Raw genomic sequence first — 18,222 nt, forward strand, 5'->3', positions numbered from 1 at the left:
CCGGTTTGTTATTGTGTCCGTGTACATGTATATGAGAGGAAGAAGCGATGTAGCGTGTACTTCGTTGTCTCGCTTTCTCTTTTAAGGACAGTCGCTGATTCGTCAACGCTGGTATTCGTCATTAACATGCAGTATGCATCTTTTCTGACAGTTGCGAAACGTTTGTTTTCTGTTCAAACCAAAACATAACCTTAAACGAATTTAATAAACTCCAAAAAATAGGGCACACGTGCAGAGTGGGGTGTATTTCATATATGCGAAACATTAAAATTATAGTGAAAAATAGCGAATTTACAGGGAAAACTTTTTAAGAAAAGTGCATTAATGTATTTTCTTTATAGTAATATGAAAAAATACTGTTTATATTTTATATGGGAATTTATATTTTATTTATTGTAGCACGTGTAATTTATTTTTATATCGATTAAATAACAAAATATAGACATATAATCGGTACTTTAAAAAAATTATATTAGCTAAGAAAATAAAAATAAAGTAAAGATATTTATACCTGAAATTTTATTTGAAAAAATTATATTTATTTTCTAAATCTGAAACAATATACCTAATTTTCCAGATTACAGCTTCTACAAAATATAAATTTTACGTATATTTAATCGGTGTCATTTTTTTTATTTAAATATATATGCAGTGATTATTTTTATAATAATTATTTTATAGAAAAATAATTTATGAATATTTATTTAAATACGTTTCAATATAATATTGCTTTTGATTGTGTAGTTATTTTTTTATCGATTGACTAATTATTAAAAAAAAATATATCCTAACAAATAAATAATTACAGCAGTGAATATTAAAGTTTATTGAGATAAAAGTATTGCATATTAAAAAAAATTAAAACGACTTTAATATCAAATATTCGAACAATCTTCGCAATCTTCGCTTTGGCATTAGTTTTGTGGCAATGGCGAGTGATTTACTAGTAGGTTGGTTAGGATCTAATATATTGGTAAAATATACGGATGGTCGCCCACATACGACCACCCGTAAGCTTCGAACGTTCATACAGATGTTTAAATAATACGATTATAAATCTAAATTATTCTTTTTTTCCATTCGTGTAACATTCAATCAAGAGTTGCTCACTACTGAAAAGTGGCTATCCGTGACTCATATACTCAGCTCAATTGACAACGAAAAACCAGAGAGCAAAGAGATACTGACACCTGCATTTCACTCTCATGACTTTGCAATAATCGCAAAAATATAAATCTATATTTTTTATAGTTTATTTATTAAATCATAAAATTTCACTATTTATGACATCAAATTTCAGTAATAAAATAGTCGTAAACATACGAGTTTGTGCGTTGTGAAAAAAAAGGTTTAATGTCTTATCTTTTTACACTTAAAGGTAAATCAATACTACTTTATCGCACAATTAAAAAAATCACCATGTATAACACAATTTATATTTTTATTAAAATGTCAATAGACTTGCATTACTAAAAAAATACAGCCTTTCTTTATTTTATTTTTTCCATTCAACCGAACCTATTGTTGTACAACACATTACACCACCTAAAATAGATTTAATAGCTGGCAACACCGGCCTTTCATATTTTTTTCACAGTGCTAAAAGGCACCCGAAAAACTTTTTTAATAAGTTATACACGCCATTTTCTTCAAAACGTTCACGTTCATTCCACGCAGACCTTTCAGAGCAAGGTATATGGCCTAATTTTCCGCCGAGACGAATGAAACGTAAGAAAGGGTTAAACCGGGGGTAGATAGGGTAAAGGGGCGATCCCTGAACCGCTAAACCCTCTCGTTAACACTTTCTTTTGTTTTGCCTTTTGTGGGCCACAATGGTTCGACCCGGCTTTTAGAGCCCGGCTTTGGCTTTTAAAAGTCCAAAGTGGTTTCAGGGTTGCCAGCGCCCGCATGCTTTCCCACCGAGCGCTATCGGTTTTCCCTTCACGGGGGGAATTTTATCAGTGTGCGAAGAGATTGGCTATTTGTATCATTGTTACAATGGAGAAACGACGCGCTTTGATTAAGTCACTTCCAGATTTATATTTTATTAGCATTAACAAAAGTTTGAGTATCGCTGGTATGACTTCATTTATAATGTAGTACGTACCTGTAAACCCTTATATCAAACCCTCTGGATTAAATGTGTTTCAGAACGGTAAACAGTATTATGTAATAGTTTATCTGAATAGCGTATAAAAGCTTCTACTTATTTATACACAAATATAAATTACTTGTATTTGGAATTATTTTTTGCTATAAATCAATTAAGAGTTTCATGTTTCATTGCTTATCAGTTGGGTTATAATTAAAAATAATTATAATTTTAATTACATCGTGAAATGGCATTAGATATCTAAATATATTTTTTATGTTGTATCAAAAATTATGTACCGTGAATTAACTTTAAGTAATAATATGAAAAGGTCGTTGTAGATAAATGTAATTAATGGCGGCAGTATCACAAGGAATGACCGTTTATAAAATAATTAGAAACCTGTTGATACTTTAACATGATTTAACTGCATAAGGTTAGCACCAAATAAGTGTGGCGTTTTCTATAGTGACTCTAATAAACAAATATTTATTTAAAATTAAAGTATTTTTTAATTAGCAACTGTTTGATTCTTGTTTGAAGTTAATCACAAGAGTAGTTCTGTGAGTTAGCCAAAAACACTTCGCTTATGACTTGGAATAAAGTTCTTTATAGGTATTGAATTCACAATCTCTTCTGTACTATCAATGTAGTATAATATGTATTATTTTTGAGGATATTTATGTACATCAGTGAACGTCACAGCATCCACTTTTTATCCTAAACACACGGACACTGTACTAGCACAATCATTCTGTAGTTGACAACCAGTTACTGTGATATATATGATTTTTTATTTAAAATTAAAATTGGAAGCTCTGGCGTTCACGGATGTATATATTTCCGTCAAGCTCCATATGTATTATGTCGTTTCTCTGAGTAGAATTAATTATTTTTTTAATATTTTTCATATTAGAAAGCAGTTTTAAATATGGTTCCAAGAAACGGCGTTATCTCATTGTGGTAGAAAAAATATATTAAACGGTCACCACAGAGATAAATATAGCTGAATTATTTGTTGGTAAATTATAAGCATGTTAAATGACACAATACTCAATATTATAAAATAGTGTCTCAATGTCGCAACCAAAATAAATTTATAGCTTGTAAAACTGTGGAGTAATTTTAAACTTGTCTTTGAAGCACTCAATCAGAATGTCATACATAGAATCCGAGTATTTATGAATGTTATTTTTGTTCCCGCAGAACACCGACGTGAAGGAAAGCATAGCAGTGGTGGCAAAATGTTGTCCAATGGGCCAGAATTTATCTTCGGAGCTGAACACCAAGGGAGAGGTCACGGGTCGGAGCTGCGCCCCTTCGGACCTGCCCTTCAAGCCCATATTTTACGACTCCAACCGGACGGACATGTGGCTGTACGACAGCAACGACTGGCGGGTCATAGTTGACAACCCCTGTATATACGGAAAGTAAGTTACGAGTTTAACTTTTGACCGACCGCAGTTTATTAATAATACAGTCAAAGTTTATTACTCGACAAGACGCCCGGAACCCTTCCGTTTTGATTTAGACAGTTTAGCTTTGCGCAAGCATGGCAGTGAAATGGGTTATAAATTTTTGACCCTTTGGAGTCAGTATCATTCCTAAGAAGCGGTTTTAATAATTTAATATTTTAATAACTGTCTACAGTGAATGAGTTTTGGGAGTATCAATCAAGGATCTGTGATAAATACAATGTACAACAATTTTGTGCTTATTTTTTATGTCTTCTTGTGATGACGCTAATCGTGTTTTGTGATGTAACTTCTTGGCTTCGCATTTTTATTGATGCGTCTCATATCGGGTGTCTGCGTTTTCTTCCGACTGCCTGGCGAATCGCAGATGAGGATGTTTGCGGGTCAATTGCATAATGCATTACTTTTTAGACACACTCACTATATGTGTTTCCGCCTTTAACTAAAAACAGTCTAAAAGTCCACTTTGACAATCCGTAGAAGACAATAGTATTATGCGCAGGATACAGCGCATTGCCTATCGCGCATCCTTTTCATACAAAGAGTAGTTTTAGCGGTACTTATGATTGAATAACGTCTCAGGATGGATTTACTAATAATAACAACGCAATTGTTTGAGTACATAATCTCATTGTATTAAAAAATATGGCGCGTGGAATGAAAAAAAGAATGACCTCTTAATTATTAAAAAAATGTGCAGGTAGCTAAAAACTTACGTCATATTTATTTTCTTCTTGTAAATCTTCATTTGCAACATGAGAGGTGATAGCCAGATGGGTTTAAACGGGGTTTCAACGTATGTTTTTTTTTATTAATAATGAAGTATTTTATATTTATTTTAAGAACGATATACCTACGCATGAAGAGAAATAACAGCTCACTTATTAATTAGTCACTGGCGCCTAAAGGGTTAAAATAAAAATGCTAGAGTTTTATAATAAAAAAAATTGAAAATCGTCTTATATATAAATACATTTTATAAACAAAAGCAAAAATTAATTTTCAAAAATAAATAGTAAAAAAATAGTTTTTAAATAAATAAATTTAAATTTATTTATTTTTTATTTAAAAGTGTATTTGCTATTATAAACTAATATCGTATCTTCCAGTTTCTGCTCCTCTGATTTATGTTGATTGTTTATGAGAGAACCAGACTCTTTGTTATTGTCTTATATATGTTATTAGACTGCGTAAAGCAAGGTTCAAAATCAGTAAAATTCATAATCCATAATGTATAATCCGGAGATGATGCGTTTGCTACTTATTCGGTCAAGGTATATATTGACTTTCGGTCTTGTTCAAAGTTCTTAAGCAAGTAGTTTGAAACTGTTAATGGATACCGTTTATTAAATGAATGTCGAGAATTTTTTTGTTTCTTATAAAATCCAAAATCACATATTTTAGTTTAATGAGTCTATTTTAGTAATTTTTTTCAGGGGTGGGGGAGTTGGCCAGCCAGTGGTCGTTTTTAAATATTTCGATTTCTTTAAGATTCATAGTATTTCATTGTGAATTTTTGACTTCTGAGAAGTGATAATTGTTTTTGCGCACTCCTATTGCCCAGAATTCGGTTTGAATACACTTTGACCAATATTCTTATATATGAAGTCCGCAGTAATATCGTTAAGAATAGGTATCATATTTTTATAACACCATGTAGTAATATGCACGATGCGACGTCTGTCTGTACTTCTTTTTCCGCTAATTTAATTTTATTTAATTTGTGGGATAAATATTTTAAAATTGACCTTTTAGTCTTAAAACTTTTATTAGGTTAGGTTTGGGTTTGAACAGAAAACGGACGTTTCGCAACTGGAAAATATTGAGTTTCATAGCATATAATTTCACTTGCGCCTATTAGTTTCATTATATTTGGACTTTACTAGTGAAAATATAAATTCATTGAAAAATACATATTCACTGTAGCATTCATATATCGCATGTAAATAAAAAGTATATAAATGTATATATTACTACGTATGTAAAGGCTTAAATTATATAATTTTACTAGTACCTGACAGATTAATTATATTTTCATTAGTAAAAATATCTATCTACCAGTGAAAATGTATTCTGATATAATTTCACTGAAATGACATATTTAAAAAAATATTTTCAGGATAGATTCGACTGTTTTTTTATATTTTCTTTGAGGGATAATAATTGTTTTATGATCAGGTACTTAAGATTTTTATAAAGAAGAAGGCTAAAAATTGGCGAGTCATTGATCGTTTTTTCAATATTTTGATTTCATTAAAATTTATAGTATTTTATTAATTGAAATACATTTTTCTGGCCAAATTCAAGGAAGGCTGTATCTGTCTTCTCTTCAAATGATGTTCTTGATCGCCTACTTATTGTAAAATATGATTTTTTAAGGACCAAACAACGTAATATTATTCGAAGAATGTCCTGATAATAAACGAGTTTACATTAACACCATCCTAACGTTTCGTCCCCATTTTCCAATATCCCAAATCGAGAGGCAATAACATCAATACATTTCCGTCAAACCGCAACGGCGCGAACGCATCATTTATTTTTTGGGAACTCTTATATATATTTATAAAAGGTCCCGGCCCTCGGCAGCAGGATGACCCTTATTCCCTTCGCGCGTGCGAGTGTGTGTCTGTGTGCTCATCTAATCTATATGGGATATCCCGAGGGAGCCAGAGGGTCACTTAACGATGTCAATAGGACCCGTTCTGGATATAGGCCTCTCGTACAATGCGGCACGCGAACCGTGATGCTTTAAAGCACTTGTCGAAAATCGATGAGCACTCCCGCGGGATTGCCATTTTTTTCCTGTCCTACATGTCTTTGAGCACTGATCCGAATCTGTCAAAACTTAAAAGAGATATCCCTGCGTCGTGTCCATGTCACATTTCACGCGAGTGCCTTTTGTGATAGCTTATCGTTTATGTCTTGACATTTTTTCTTCTCCTTTGACGGGGGACTCTCATAGGTAGTAACGTTTCATGTTACGTATAATATATTTATTTATGGGAATATATCAATCGTTGCTACAAAGTAGTGAATTAAAGGTTAAAATAACACAAAAATATATTATAAGATTTCAACTAATATTCACATACTTTATTCATTTTTGCTTATTTTATCTCAACAATGTCGTAGCTATTATTTTAATTTAGTTAAGATTTTTTCTTTGCTAAACCAATGCTAGTTTTTCGTATCTTTTTACTATATGTAAAAAGAGAAAAATCTAGTCTACCCTATTCTCCCATTATCTAAAAAGTCAATTATAGTTTATGTAACATTGCAAAATATATTGTTTTACTGTGTTAATTTGTTTATGCACTTTAGGGTGCAAAATTACACCAATGATAATCTTAGAAATACGGTTTTCGTCTGTGTCGTTCCATGGTAAATAGCCTCTCATGCCTCTCAAAGGCAGTGACAAAATTAATCAATGCAAAAATCAAGGTTTATATTGTATATTTTATATTGTGCGTATAAATTAGCTTAACATTTCTTTAACTTTATAATTTAAAATCTTGCTACATAGTTAACATAATATAACACGCTGTTAAATTATAACTGTCGGCAGGCTCTAGTAGACCAGAAACACGGGGTATGTCCGTATTAATCTATGGCCACTTTTATGCCTCTCAAAATAAGTTATTTGATTCTAAAATCCAAGTCGATGTAGTCTATACAGAACTTCAAAAATCATTCGACAAAGTTAATTAAATTCCGTTTTTCCAACGATTTTGTTAGTTTTTTTGAAATTTAGACAGTACTCGTTGATTTGACGAGTACTTAACTTTTTTTGCAGTACCGCAGCGATAACAATTTAAAATATGTATCATATGCGGATGACCTAAATGTATTGCCTCTATTGGGGGTCTCCGGCCAGTTGCATGGTTACGACACGTTTTAACAAAAAAAGGAAATAACAACTCATTCGGACAAAAGGTCTAACTAACAAAGAATAATGCTATACTAATACAATCGCGTAACTGAACCAAGTTTGTTGGCTATTTTTTTATATCTAAGAGAAAAAAGTGAAAAACTTAAAAAATGTATACGTATAATTGAAATAATTCTAGAGAAAAAAATACTAATTCAAAAATATTAAATTATACATATTAAAATCTTACACTCTCGAATATAATATATAAATCTATATAATGATTGCGGCCTTTGCCAGGTGGAATTTTTTATGTTGGCTGTGAAGTCGAAGTTGGAGTCGTAAAAATCGGACGACTCCGATTCCTTTTTAACCCTTTCCACCCCGACCAATAACTTTTCAATTGTTCGTCGTGCGCCATGCGCGAACAAAACATGCACTTATTCGTAGTTATTCATAGACACATACAATGGCGCGGCACTAATCCAAGCGAATGACATCCAGTGTCATGTTTCGACACTGGTCATATTTATACATGACATATTAGAAATTGTATATATTTATTAATTACTTTCACACCTAATTCGCTAACACATCATCTGACTCATATCCTGTTATAAAAGCTTAGAACTCAACAATATTTCCAATATGTATAGAAAAATCACGTAAATTGTGTACCAAAAATTATTAATTATTCTTGTTTTTTGTTATTTACATAAAAATAAATAAATTAATTAATTAGAAATAAATTATCGAATTTTTTAATAGTAATTTGCTTCGAGTACATAAACTTAGGTACCGACTGTATCTTTTGTTAGTCATTTAATAAAGTGTTTTTGTGAGAGCTTCTAATTTAATTAAATATACTAATGAAATTAAAAATAAAATCGACACAAATTAAAATGTCATATTTAAAAAGATCATGATTTTATTATATTATAAAATAACAATAATAATATAATATATATGGTACATGTATAATATTTTATATGTCACAAATATACATACATCTATCTAATTCTTGCGGCCTTTGCCGGATGGAATTTTTTATGTTGCAACGCATTTTGAATAATAATATGTGTGTTAAAGTAGTGTGTCAAATGTTGTAATATTTTGTATAGAGAGCATTATGATGTTGTAGGAAAATTAAACAAGTCACCATGATTACATTTTTAATAAATAAATATAGAACTGACTCCTACATTTATTTAAAAAAAAAATTTGTAGTATTGCTTGCGAATGCTTCTCTGAAATTTGTTATATAATTGCATTGAATGCCTTTGTTAAAATATATACTGAGCCATTTTTTTTATAATATTTCCGTTATGCACGTACATATTAAAAATAAACTATATCGGCGAACTTTTTAAAATCGTACGCAATTATGTTTCGGAAATTTCGATATTGAACCTATTAATTTCGTCAAAAAATCAAAATTAAAAGCGTAGCTTAAGCATATATTAAACGGTTGGAAAATAGCTTGTGCTTGTTGGCCGTTTACTTGAGTTCTTAGCCTTAAAAGTCATACTTTCAACTTGGTCTTAACATATTTAATGGAAAATCTTTAAATATTAATTATTACATACTTTAAAGTTAAAAAAGGAATTGTACCGATACAGCTGAATTTTTTATTGTATCAAAAAACTTAATCTTTTCACTGGAAAAATATCTGTTATATATGATCCTATCAAATATGTGTATGTACGTACATTTGAGAGGATAGATAGTAGGTGATCATTCTCTAGAGCGTTTTGTCTCTTTTTTTTAGGATAAGGGTCAAAATGGCGTTCTACCGTGAATTTGGGCTTATTGCTTACACATAGACAATGTTTATAACCTATTCTATTCGATGTTATTTGAATTAAATTTATTCATATATAATTTGTTTTTTTTTCTAGGTTCGTATTGGATCCAATCAACAACAAAAACGACGTCTTTTACCTTCTGACGAATGGATCGCTGATCATGCCGTTCAGCAAGCCACAGACTTTGAGCACTAATGACTTCTGCATGGAAGTTTTCTGGACGAAGAGCTCAGAAAAAGACGGAGAAGCCCTGGCCATACCAGTGGTCTGCTTTCCAGCTCCTTCCGAAGCACCGATAGACAACACATCGCCAGTGAGGCTCGTCCTCATAGCCATAGGTGCCATATTTATACTAAAACCTTATTTATTATAATCATAAGAAAATGGATAAATCAATCAGACCAACGATCATTTGCATTTAGTCTTAGATAAAAGGAACAGACTGATCAATTCGAACACCCAAGTTCCGTTTGACTAGTCCACATTACCAGTTGTTGTTATTTAATATTTATAATATATTTTGTAGAGATATTTATGTTTGTGAGATTTTAAGCAAACATTCCACGTTCCGGTCGTTATTTCGCAACATGCTCATGTGAAATTTAGTGTTATGCTTTTGTGATATGTTTTTTTGTTAAAAAAATGTTTTGTCGTTCATGTGAATGTATATATAACGAAGCACTGCTAACGACGAAAACAAATATTGGCACAAAATAGTGATGCGCCTTGTGTCAATATAAATATAATAAGGTATGCGATACAAAACCGATCGATAGATAAGTTAATATTGCCAATTTTTATTGGGTTTTTAACTGAAAGGTAGAAGTGTTGTTTTAACGGTACCAATTATATTTTGTACATAATCATTGCAAAAATATATAAAATGTCTATCTTGTCTTTCTAAAAAGCAACATATAAAATCCGTTTAGATATATTTTGCTGATTGATAAATTGTAAATTCGCATGAAAACGAAATCTTTCTGTACATGAGTATGTACCAATATTCAGAAAGATAATAAGATGGCAGCTAATTATTTATTTTAATTTGCACTATTTTTGCGACACATGAGAGATTTGATTTTATAGATATATTTTTTTACTAAATACTCAAAACTCTTTATACAGTAAACATTAAACATATTCCTTAGTAGTGCATGCATTTATTTTTGTAGATACAATTTTTTTATTTTAAATAGTCTTGCGTCACGGATTTTTTAAATCATCTTGAATATCCAGATACACTCCTAGATTTTATTTACATTTTTAACGAAGTACAAAATTGCTTCCCCCTCGATCTTTTAAGGTTCGTCTCTGTCGATTCAACTCTCGTTTGTTCCAAATCCAAAACGAAGTGGTACAAGTCTCAAGTGTTGCTGCTTTCTCAGTATTCTAAAGGTCAATATTTGCATAAATCCTTCGCCCTTTTAATTCTCTATCGCCTGGCCAATACAATGAATCTGGGTGGAAACAGACTTTTTGTTATTGTTTAATATATATCTAGTTAGATTATATTATACATAGCGTAAAAATTGGTTGATTGCGTAATAATGTAATTTTAATGTAATGCAGTTTCTTAGCACTATTATTATTGTATTGGCACAAATGTTTTTATTTTGCAGTGCCATTTCTTTTACCGTCAACAAAAAAAAAGGTAGGCAAAAAATGTGTGATACAGATTTTTAGCTGACTCTCTAGGGAGTGCCTCGCTCTGTGGATGTAGCACTGAAAGCAGCATTTTTTGAGGGTGCCGATGAAGATGCTTTAAATGTGGATCTAATAAAGCAGATTTCCGGCCAAGGACCGCAGCTGTGAATGGACTCCGGAGGCATTTATTGTATGCCCCCAGCGTCAAGCCAGGCTTTTGTTTAAAAATAAGTGCTATACGACTTTTAAAAACTGTTGATATAGGCCAGAATAGCGTAGTCTTTAAAGCGCTGGATTATTAATCTGAAGCCGGAGATTTAGGACCCCGCATCAAAATCGAATTATTATTTAAAAAAATATTCTAATATTAAAAGCAGGAATCAAAAATAGATGCTACTGATTTACAGCCGTTGTAACGCATTGGGCTCATATCTGTTAAGTTACATCATGCACATATTTACATTATTTATAATATTTTATTATTCTATTTTCATAATAGCGTTGATTAAAAAATCAGTAGACTTTTTTAGGTTCAGATACGTATTAACGCATTTTAATCGTATTAAACACAAATATTTTACCTTTTTATAAATTGCTAAAATATTTGTGTTTAGTACGATTAATCTGTAAATATTTAATTCAGATAAACCTAGTTCTTTGAAATTATTAAACAAATTCAATTTATAAGCTTTTAGAAAGTCTCGGCAATAATACTTTTTTTAGTACCGACATTGTAATTTTTTTTATTGTAATTGACAATTTTATAAAATTATACTATTTTATAATTTAATACGAAATATTGTTTACACATTAACCAAATAAAAACATTCCCTTTCGATCGCTTGCTTTTTAAGTGACAAGAGTGAGTAAGAAGGAGTAGGCGTGCGGAACATATGTAACACACGCCCTTATCTCACTCACTCTCGTCACTTAACACGCGGGCGAGCGAAAGGGAATGTATCTCGCCGTACGTGCCTGATAAAAATACTAGTTAAAATATATTCATCTTTTTGGCAAATCAAGTTTGATTGTAGCTATGTAATGTAAGCATACATTACATAGTTGAAATTAAATTCATTAAACTATCGAGTGTTTTCATATACGCGTTCAAAAACTCGCACTTTGCGATCAAAATCTCGCACTTCGCGCTGTTTAAGATATCGTATTTCGTATTAAAATAAATAAATAAACAATCAAACTGATTATTACAAAATAAAAACTGCTCAACATATCACTATAAAAATAAAAATAAATATTTTTGCGCGTTTTAAATTTTATAGATACAGTTTTAGATACAGTTATAGATACAGTTTTATATGTGTATTTATCAACGTAAAAATCATGCAATTTTTAGTTTATGTATATGTTTATTCTCAAAATTTTGTATTATGTAATATTTAAAAGTCGTCTAGAAGTCTGGTTGAACTAGAGACTTCTGTCTTTCGAAGTGTTCTACTGATCGTTTCGGTCGATACATGGCGTAGCTCTACTTGGCTGAACTCTCATTTGTTCCAAGTTGAAAGCGAAGTGCTGGATGTTAAATGTTCTGAATAAAATTTATTCTCATTAGTAAATTAGCTTTTATATAGTTCATAGTCCCTACTTTCGATCACCTGATGAATACGATCAATCATGTTAAGATTAAATTTTCGACGATGATTAAAAAGTCGTTGACTTCAAAATGATGTAATTTGTATTGATTACCTTATCTTAAGCTTAGGTACCGACCGTATCTTTTGTTTAAGTCATTGATAAAGCATTATTGCGAGAGCTTCTATTTTTCTTAAATATATCAACGAAAATCTTTAAAGGTCAAAAATAAATAATGCACTCGTTTTAAATGTTTTTAGTAAGTTTTGAAAAAACAAGGAATTTCACTTAATAAATAAAAATAAAATCGACATGAATTTAATATATAACTATATAAAACATATTTAAAATGTGCATGATTTTATTATAATATAACATAAGTTATATAAATAAAAGTATTTATTGCAGCAACTGTTTTGCAAAAAAAAAGTTTGTTAAAATTTTTTTTGTGCTTTTGGGGAATTTTTGTGCTCGTTCAGTTTCACTGTATTTATATCCTTTTTCTTTTGCTTCACTTAACTGTTTGACTAATTTATTAATCTCTTTACAGGAGTTATTAGTACGCTAATTATTGCATTGGTTCTTGGTTGCTATATGACTTTCAAGATTTATCAATTGAAGAAAAGAGCTCGAAAAACTAAGGAAAAAATGGACGAATGGGAAGAAGTGAAATTTATAAATAAAAAAATAACCAATGACAGTAATAACATATGTTGATTACCATTAATACGTATTTTGATAATAATTTATTTTGATTCCAGTAAATTTAGATTTTATAAAATTGATATTATTTTACTTAAATTATATACAGTGAATTTTTTTGTATTGTCACAAATTTCATATTTCGATACTCACACTTTATGAAAATATATTTAATACATATATAGAATAAAGTTTATCTGTAAATATAAATTTATATATATATTCCATTTTAAGAAATAAGCACATACCTTCAAAAAGTTTTAATTTATTTTTTCATAAGTTTCTTAACTTTCATGAAACTTTTTAACAACATCTGATAACTAGTTATAAATAAATTTGTATGTGCGATTTTCTAAACGAGGCAATTAATATATAGCTATTTATTTAATTTTAGTAATGACAATGCATTTATATGGTTAAAGTTTTAATATATTATCTTCTAATGTTACACTTATTTGATGCAAAAGTAGTTTAATATTTGTGATGTTTTCAATCAATTTTAATTTCAATTATTTATTATATTTATTATATTCCTATAGACATAATTTAGGGCGAAAAACTTATTTATGGATGTTTTGACTTTTTTGATAGAATTATTTTTTTTACCATAAAAATTATATTAATTGCTAGGTGCGAAGTCCGGTGAGAATAATGGATGTTATGGACGTTAGATTTCTTAATATCCAAATTTTCTGTGAGTTCTTTTGAGATCAGACAAGACGAGATGTTTATCATCAACTTTGATGAGAAATATAGCATGATCTTATAAGTAGCCATAAGTTTCAGGAATGAAACTATTTTTCGTACCTTAATTTTGTATGAACATACTTTAGTTACAATACTTCCTTTTTTAAATTCATGTATTATGAAAGTCATTAATTATTATCATAATTAGGGGTTGTTACACGACTGAAGACGAAACGAAACTGACGTAGATTTAAGTAAAAATGTCCCTTTTCTGAATGAAAAAATTAAGTTAATAAATCAGTATTTATCTATCATTTCTAAGTAATATGTCATAGGAGTACACAAAAAAAATTTTTTCAAAGACAAATCTTTCCACAATTTTTATAGCGATAGATGCGACTTTCTTCCATCTTTAAAGCAAGTTTTCGATCCCTCGTTTATAAAAAAACTTTTAGGCTTTGACGTAAAATTCTCTGTAAAGATATTTCATTTCACTAACATTAATAAAATTCCAGCAAAATAATGCTGCAAAGTTTTAAACAAATATTTTTCACTCGCGTGATTTCTGCCTTATGATAATAATAAAGAATTATGTTGTTACTATTGTTTTTTATTGATTGATGCAGTCGATCATTGTTTAAGCAATTCAAAATTATTCTATGAATGTCTCATCAATCAGATATTTTTTAACAGTATAATGCTTAGTCTATATTATATAGAGCACGCGTTGTTCTGCTATTATCTTATATCATATGCTTCCAAACCTTCCAATTTTTTTTAAGCATATTTTGACACTAGTTTCAAAAAAATTAGTCTTGTTTGTTTTTTTAATCGACATTTTTTGATTAATCGCAATTTCAGCAGTTAAAATTTTGTCTGTAACGCAAAAATCTACTGATTTTTATTTTTGTTGTAGTGTCTAAATTTTTTTAGAGGAACTCTATAATATAAATTACGTAAACATATTTATTATGAATAAATCTGATAAATAGGATGTGTGTTTTTAAATGTTTCATGTGTGAAAAATAATGAAAAAATACATTTATAACACAACTAAATCCCAAACTTAGATATGTGCCATTTTTTTTCTGTGTACCCCTAATTCATATTTAAATATTATTTATGATTCATGATCTCAAGTTCCATCCCAATTAAAATATTACTTCAACACACATGCTCATATTTATATAGCATAGTTTGATTACACTCATTTCCTTTGATGTAAATGCATGTTTGATGTTTACTCACAAACTGTGCTAACAACCCATCTGTATTAAAAATTATGCTAAATTATTGAAATTGACACCAACTTCTCTCTCTCTCTCTCTCTCCACGAAACGGGCAATTTTAGGATTTCGCCATAAATCGAAACACGGAGTCAAAGCGGTTTAAGCCATTTAACGGTTTAATTTTAAACTGTTTCGACTTGGCCGGCTTCCTCAATATCGGGCTTATGGGTTACGACAACGTTTTATGAGGATTAAACCAAATTTAGCTGCGTTAAAATCAACCAACCCCCATTACACTCACACCACAACACCCCTTTAATTTTAGTTGCGTTAGTTGCTCAAAAAGTGAATTACGAGACTGTTAATTGCGCTGATATATCATTGTGATGTTCCTTACACGCTCCATTAGACCTACTACGCAGAGGCCAGGTGATCAATGCGGCCTTATAAATAAATCGTGCCATTCGGGGGTCGTCAATCGACGGCCCGCGGGGATATTCCTATTAATTGGATGTTATACTATTTGATACTCTGAATAAACATGCTTACAGTCATTAGATTTAAGTCTTAGTCTTTATAATGATATTTAAATAATAATGAAGTGATTTAAGCATGTTTCTTCTGCAATTTATTTATATAATAATATTTTTTTTTTATTATTGTTAATATATTTTGTCATATGTTATCCTTGTTGTATTATTGTTTTTAATAAATTATGTTAATTTATTGATATTATTTATTTTAATTAAAAATCTTTTCTACTAACGCTTCTACGCCTTTATAGCAGAAAAAATAATAAACTGCATGAAAAAAGTAATACAAATAATTTCGTAGTATTAAATAAATTAATTTGACTAATGGGACACAACTCTAAAAACTATTATGTCTTATATCTATTTATTAAATATTTTTTCAATATCATTTTAAATTAAAAAATTAAGTATATTTTATGAAGAAAATCTAAACAATATTTTTGGAGTTATGTCATACTATAAGAAGATACAGCATGTGTGGTTTGTATTTATTGTATATTGTCGCTATTTAATGTATTAATATATGTATATATTAAGAAACGCTTGGAACATGACTAATTATTATTATTCCTATATCAATATGCGTTTTTTCTGCAATATATTGATAATTAAGGACGGAATAGCGTAGTCCGTAACGTCTCAGACTAGTAACTCTGAGGTTGCAGGTTCGAGCCCCGGCAGCGGCACTTGAATTTTATTTATAAAAATGCACTATTATTTAAAAAAAAACGGCTTCAGCTGCAGTGACATCTATTGATAGATGTCACCAATTCCCAGATTTTCAGTTTGGTAGTAAATACTTACTTGTAAGTATCCATTATACCTGATTGACTTACTCAGTTAGTACAGATTTGCCTGTTGTAACGTATTGGGCTTACGCTTGTTAGGTTACAATAAAAGATTTAAAAAAATAAAAAATAAAAATAATATTTATTACAAAAAAAATATAATTTTTAGGCAGTTACTAGTCATCGGTGTCGATTTGGTTAGCTCCACTGGCTGCGAGTTCAAGGTCTGAACCTTATTGTAGATTTGTAGATTCTGGCTTATTTATGTATTATAAATCTTCCGCTGTAACATCACAAGCTTTAACCCAATGCGTTACACCTTATATGTATAATATATGTAATTTGTAATAATATGTATTGTAGATACATTATTACATATTATTATTAAAATAATCTTTTCAAAAAACACATCTAAAGTAGATTAAAATTGCTTGTTCAAAAAATTTCGGCCATGGAAAAATTCCTTTCGTTTTGTGTTCATGTCATAGCAAACTTAAGCGAGTTGAATTGTTTTCTGACACTTTTAAATAAAATAGAGTGGGATAAAAATTTAGATACAATTCGTAGAGATATTTAAAAAAAATCCTATTTATTTCGGTAGCATAAGATCATCATCATCTTAAGTTGAAACTGTTATAGCTGAGTAATGCAATTTTTTTGTACGTATTATACAATCCGTGCCTCATTTTCTAGGTACATATCGGTCAAACACACCTCAAATTTTGTTATTAAGTGCGGAATTGGTTGCTCATAGATTCGCATCCAATTCAATTTTACAAACATTAGCTTAATTAGTTAAGGCTCATTTTGGGTCGTCTGTATTTACTTAAGGATATTATCAATTCTACAGTCTTATCTTTTCCCCACTTGATTTGACAAAATAAATTTAATAATCAATTATGATTTAAAATAAAAATAAATTTTCATGCATATTTTTTGTCAATGATGTGGATCTATAAGGGTTTTTAACACAAAGTGAATTTTTAACTATCAATATATTAAACATCGATGTCAGAATGTAAATAATATTTATATTAAATATTACAATATAATATTTATATTAAATATTAAAAGCAAAAATATGATTTTAGAGTTTTACGTGGGTCTTGAACACAAATCCCGACATGAAAAAACATATTTGATGAAAAATACATTAATTTATGTGCATAATTTATATAGATACATACATATATGTTCTATATACAACATTAGCCTTTTAATAATATTTAAAATATATATTTTTTACTTTCTGTTCCCATGTCATATAATATGATAAACTTGAACCACTTAGTCGTATTAAAAATATGTAGATATTACAAAGAAGCATTTTCAATCTCGCGTCTTGTCCAATGTTCCATATCAATTCTACACTCTTGAGAGTTGAATACATATTTTATATCCATAGCGTACTCACATTACGCATATTCTTTTGTATGGTTTAATATTACAATACTATAGGGTGGCAAAGAAGGCGATGGATATTAAAAAAAGCAAGTGTATCATAAACTTTAATGCTATATAAGTAAAAAAGTATAGAGCTGAAAGTATATTTTTAACATATTCAAGGTTAAATCAACATATTAATTAAACTTATTGTTGTATTTTATAATAAAAACAGGTTTTTAAAGATAGATTATTATTGATTATTCCCGGGAATCTTAAATTTTTTTAATCGAAACTCTCAGGCTTAAAAAATCTTCGGGAACAGCACCCACTAGTGCTGAATTATTATTTATTAAAAAGCAATACCTGTTATGTGCACCCTCGGTATCCGTTTTAACGCATTTTTTCAGGGGTCAGATATTA

The 18,222-nt window shown here is 29.7% G+C and overlaps 1 protein-coding gene across 2 annotated transcripts in view; it reads left to right on the forward strand.

The window, feature by feature from the left end:
- LOC148231557 (G protein-coupled receptor Mth2-like) overlaps positions 1-18,222 on the forward strand; it is a 254,151-nt gene that overhangs the window by 27,165 nt on the left and 208,764 nt on the right. The window contains exons 2-4 of one of the 2 annotated variants that reach the window (XM_088192897.1): positions 3,299-3,522; positions 9,337-9,581; positions 13,028-13,333. In XM_088192897.1, the coding sequence (XP_088049023.1) occupies positions 3,299-3,522; positions 9,337-9,581; positions 13,028-13,194 (636 nt within the window). In that variant the 3' untranslated portion in view covers positions 13,195-13,333. Of the gene's footprint in view, positions 1-3,298; positions 3,523-9,336; positions 9,582-13,027; positions 13,334-18,222 lie in introns of those variants that run through there. The other variant, XM_088192896.1, reaches the window with a different exon arrangement.

This window comes from Plectrocnemia conspersa, unplaced genomic scaffold (genome assembly GCF_051122295.1).
Source record: "Plectrocnemia conspersa isolate PC_06_02 unplaced genomic scaffold, ASM5112229v1 ptg000009l, whole genome shotgun sequence".
NCBI lineage: Eukaryota > Metazoa > Arthropoda > Insecta > Trichoptera > Polycentropodidae > Plectrocnemia > Plectrocnemia conspersa.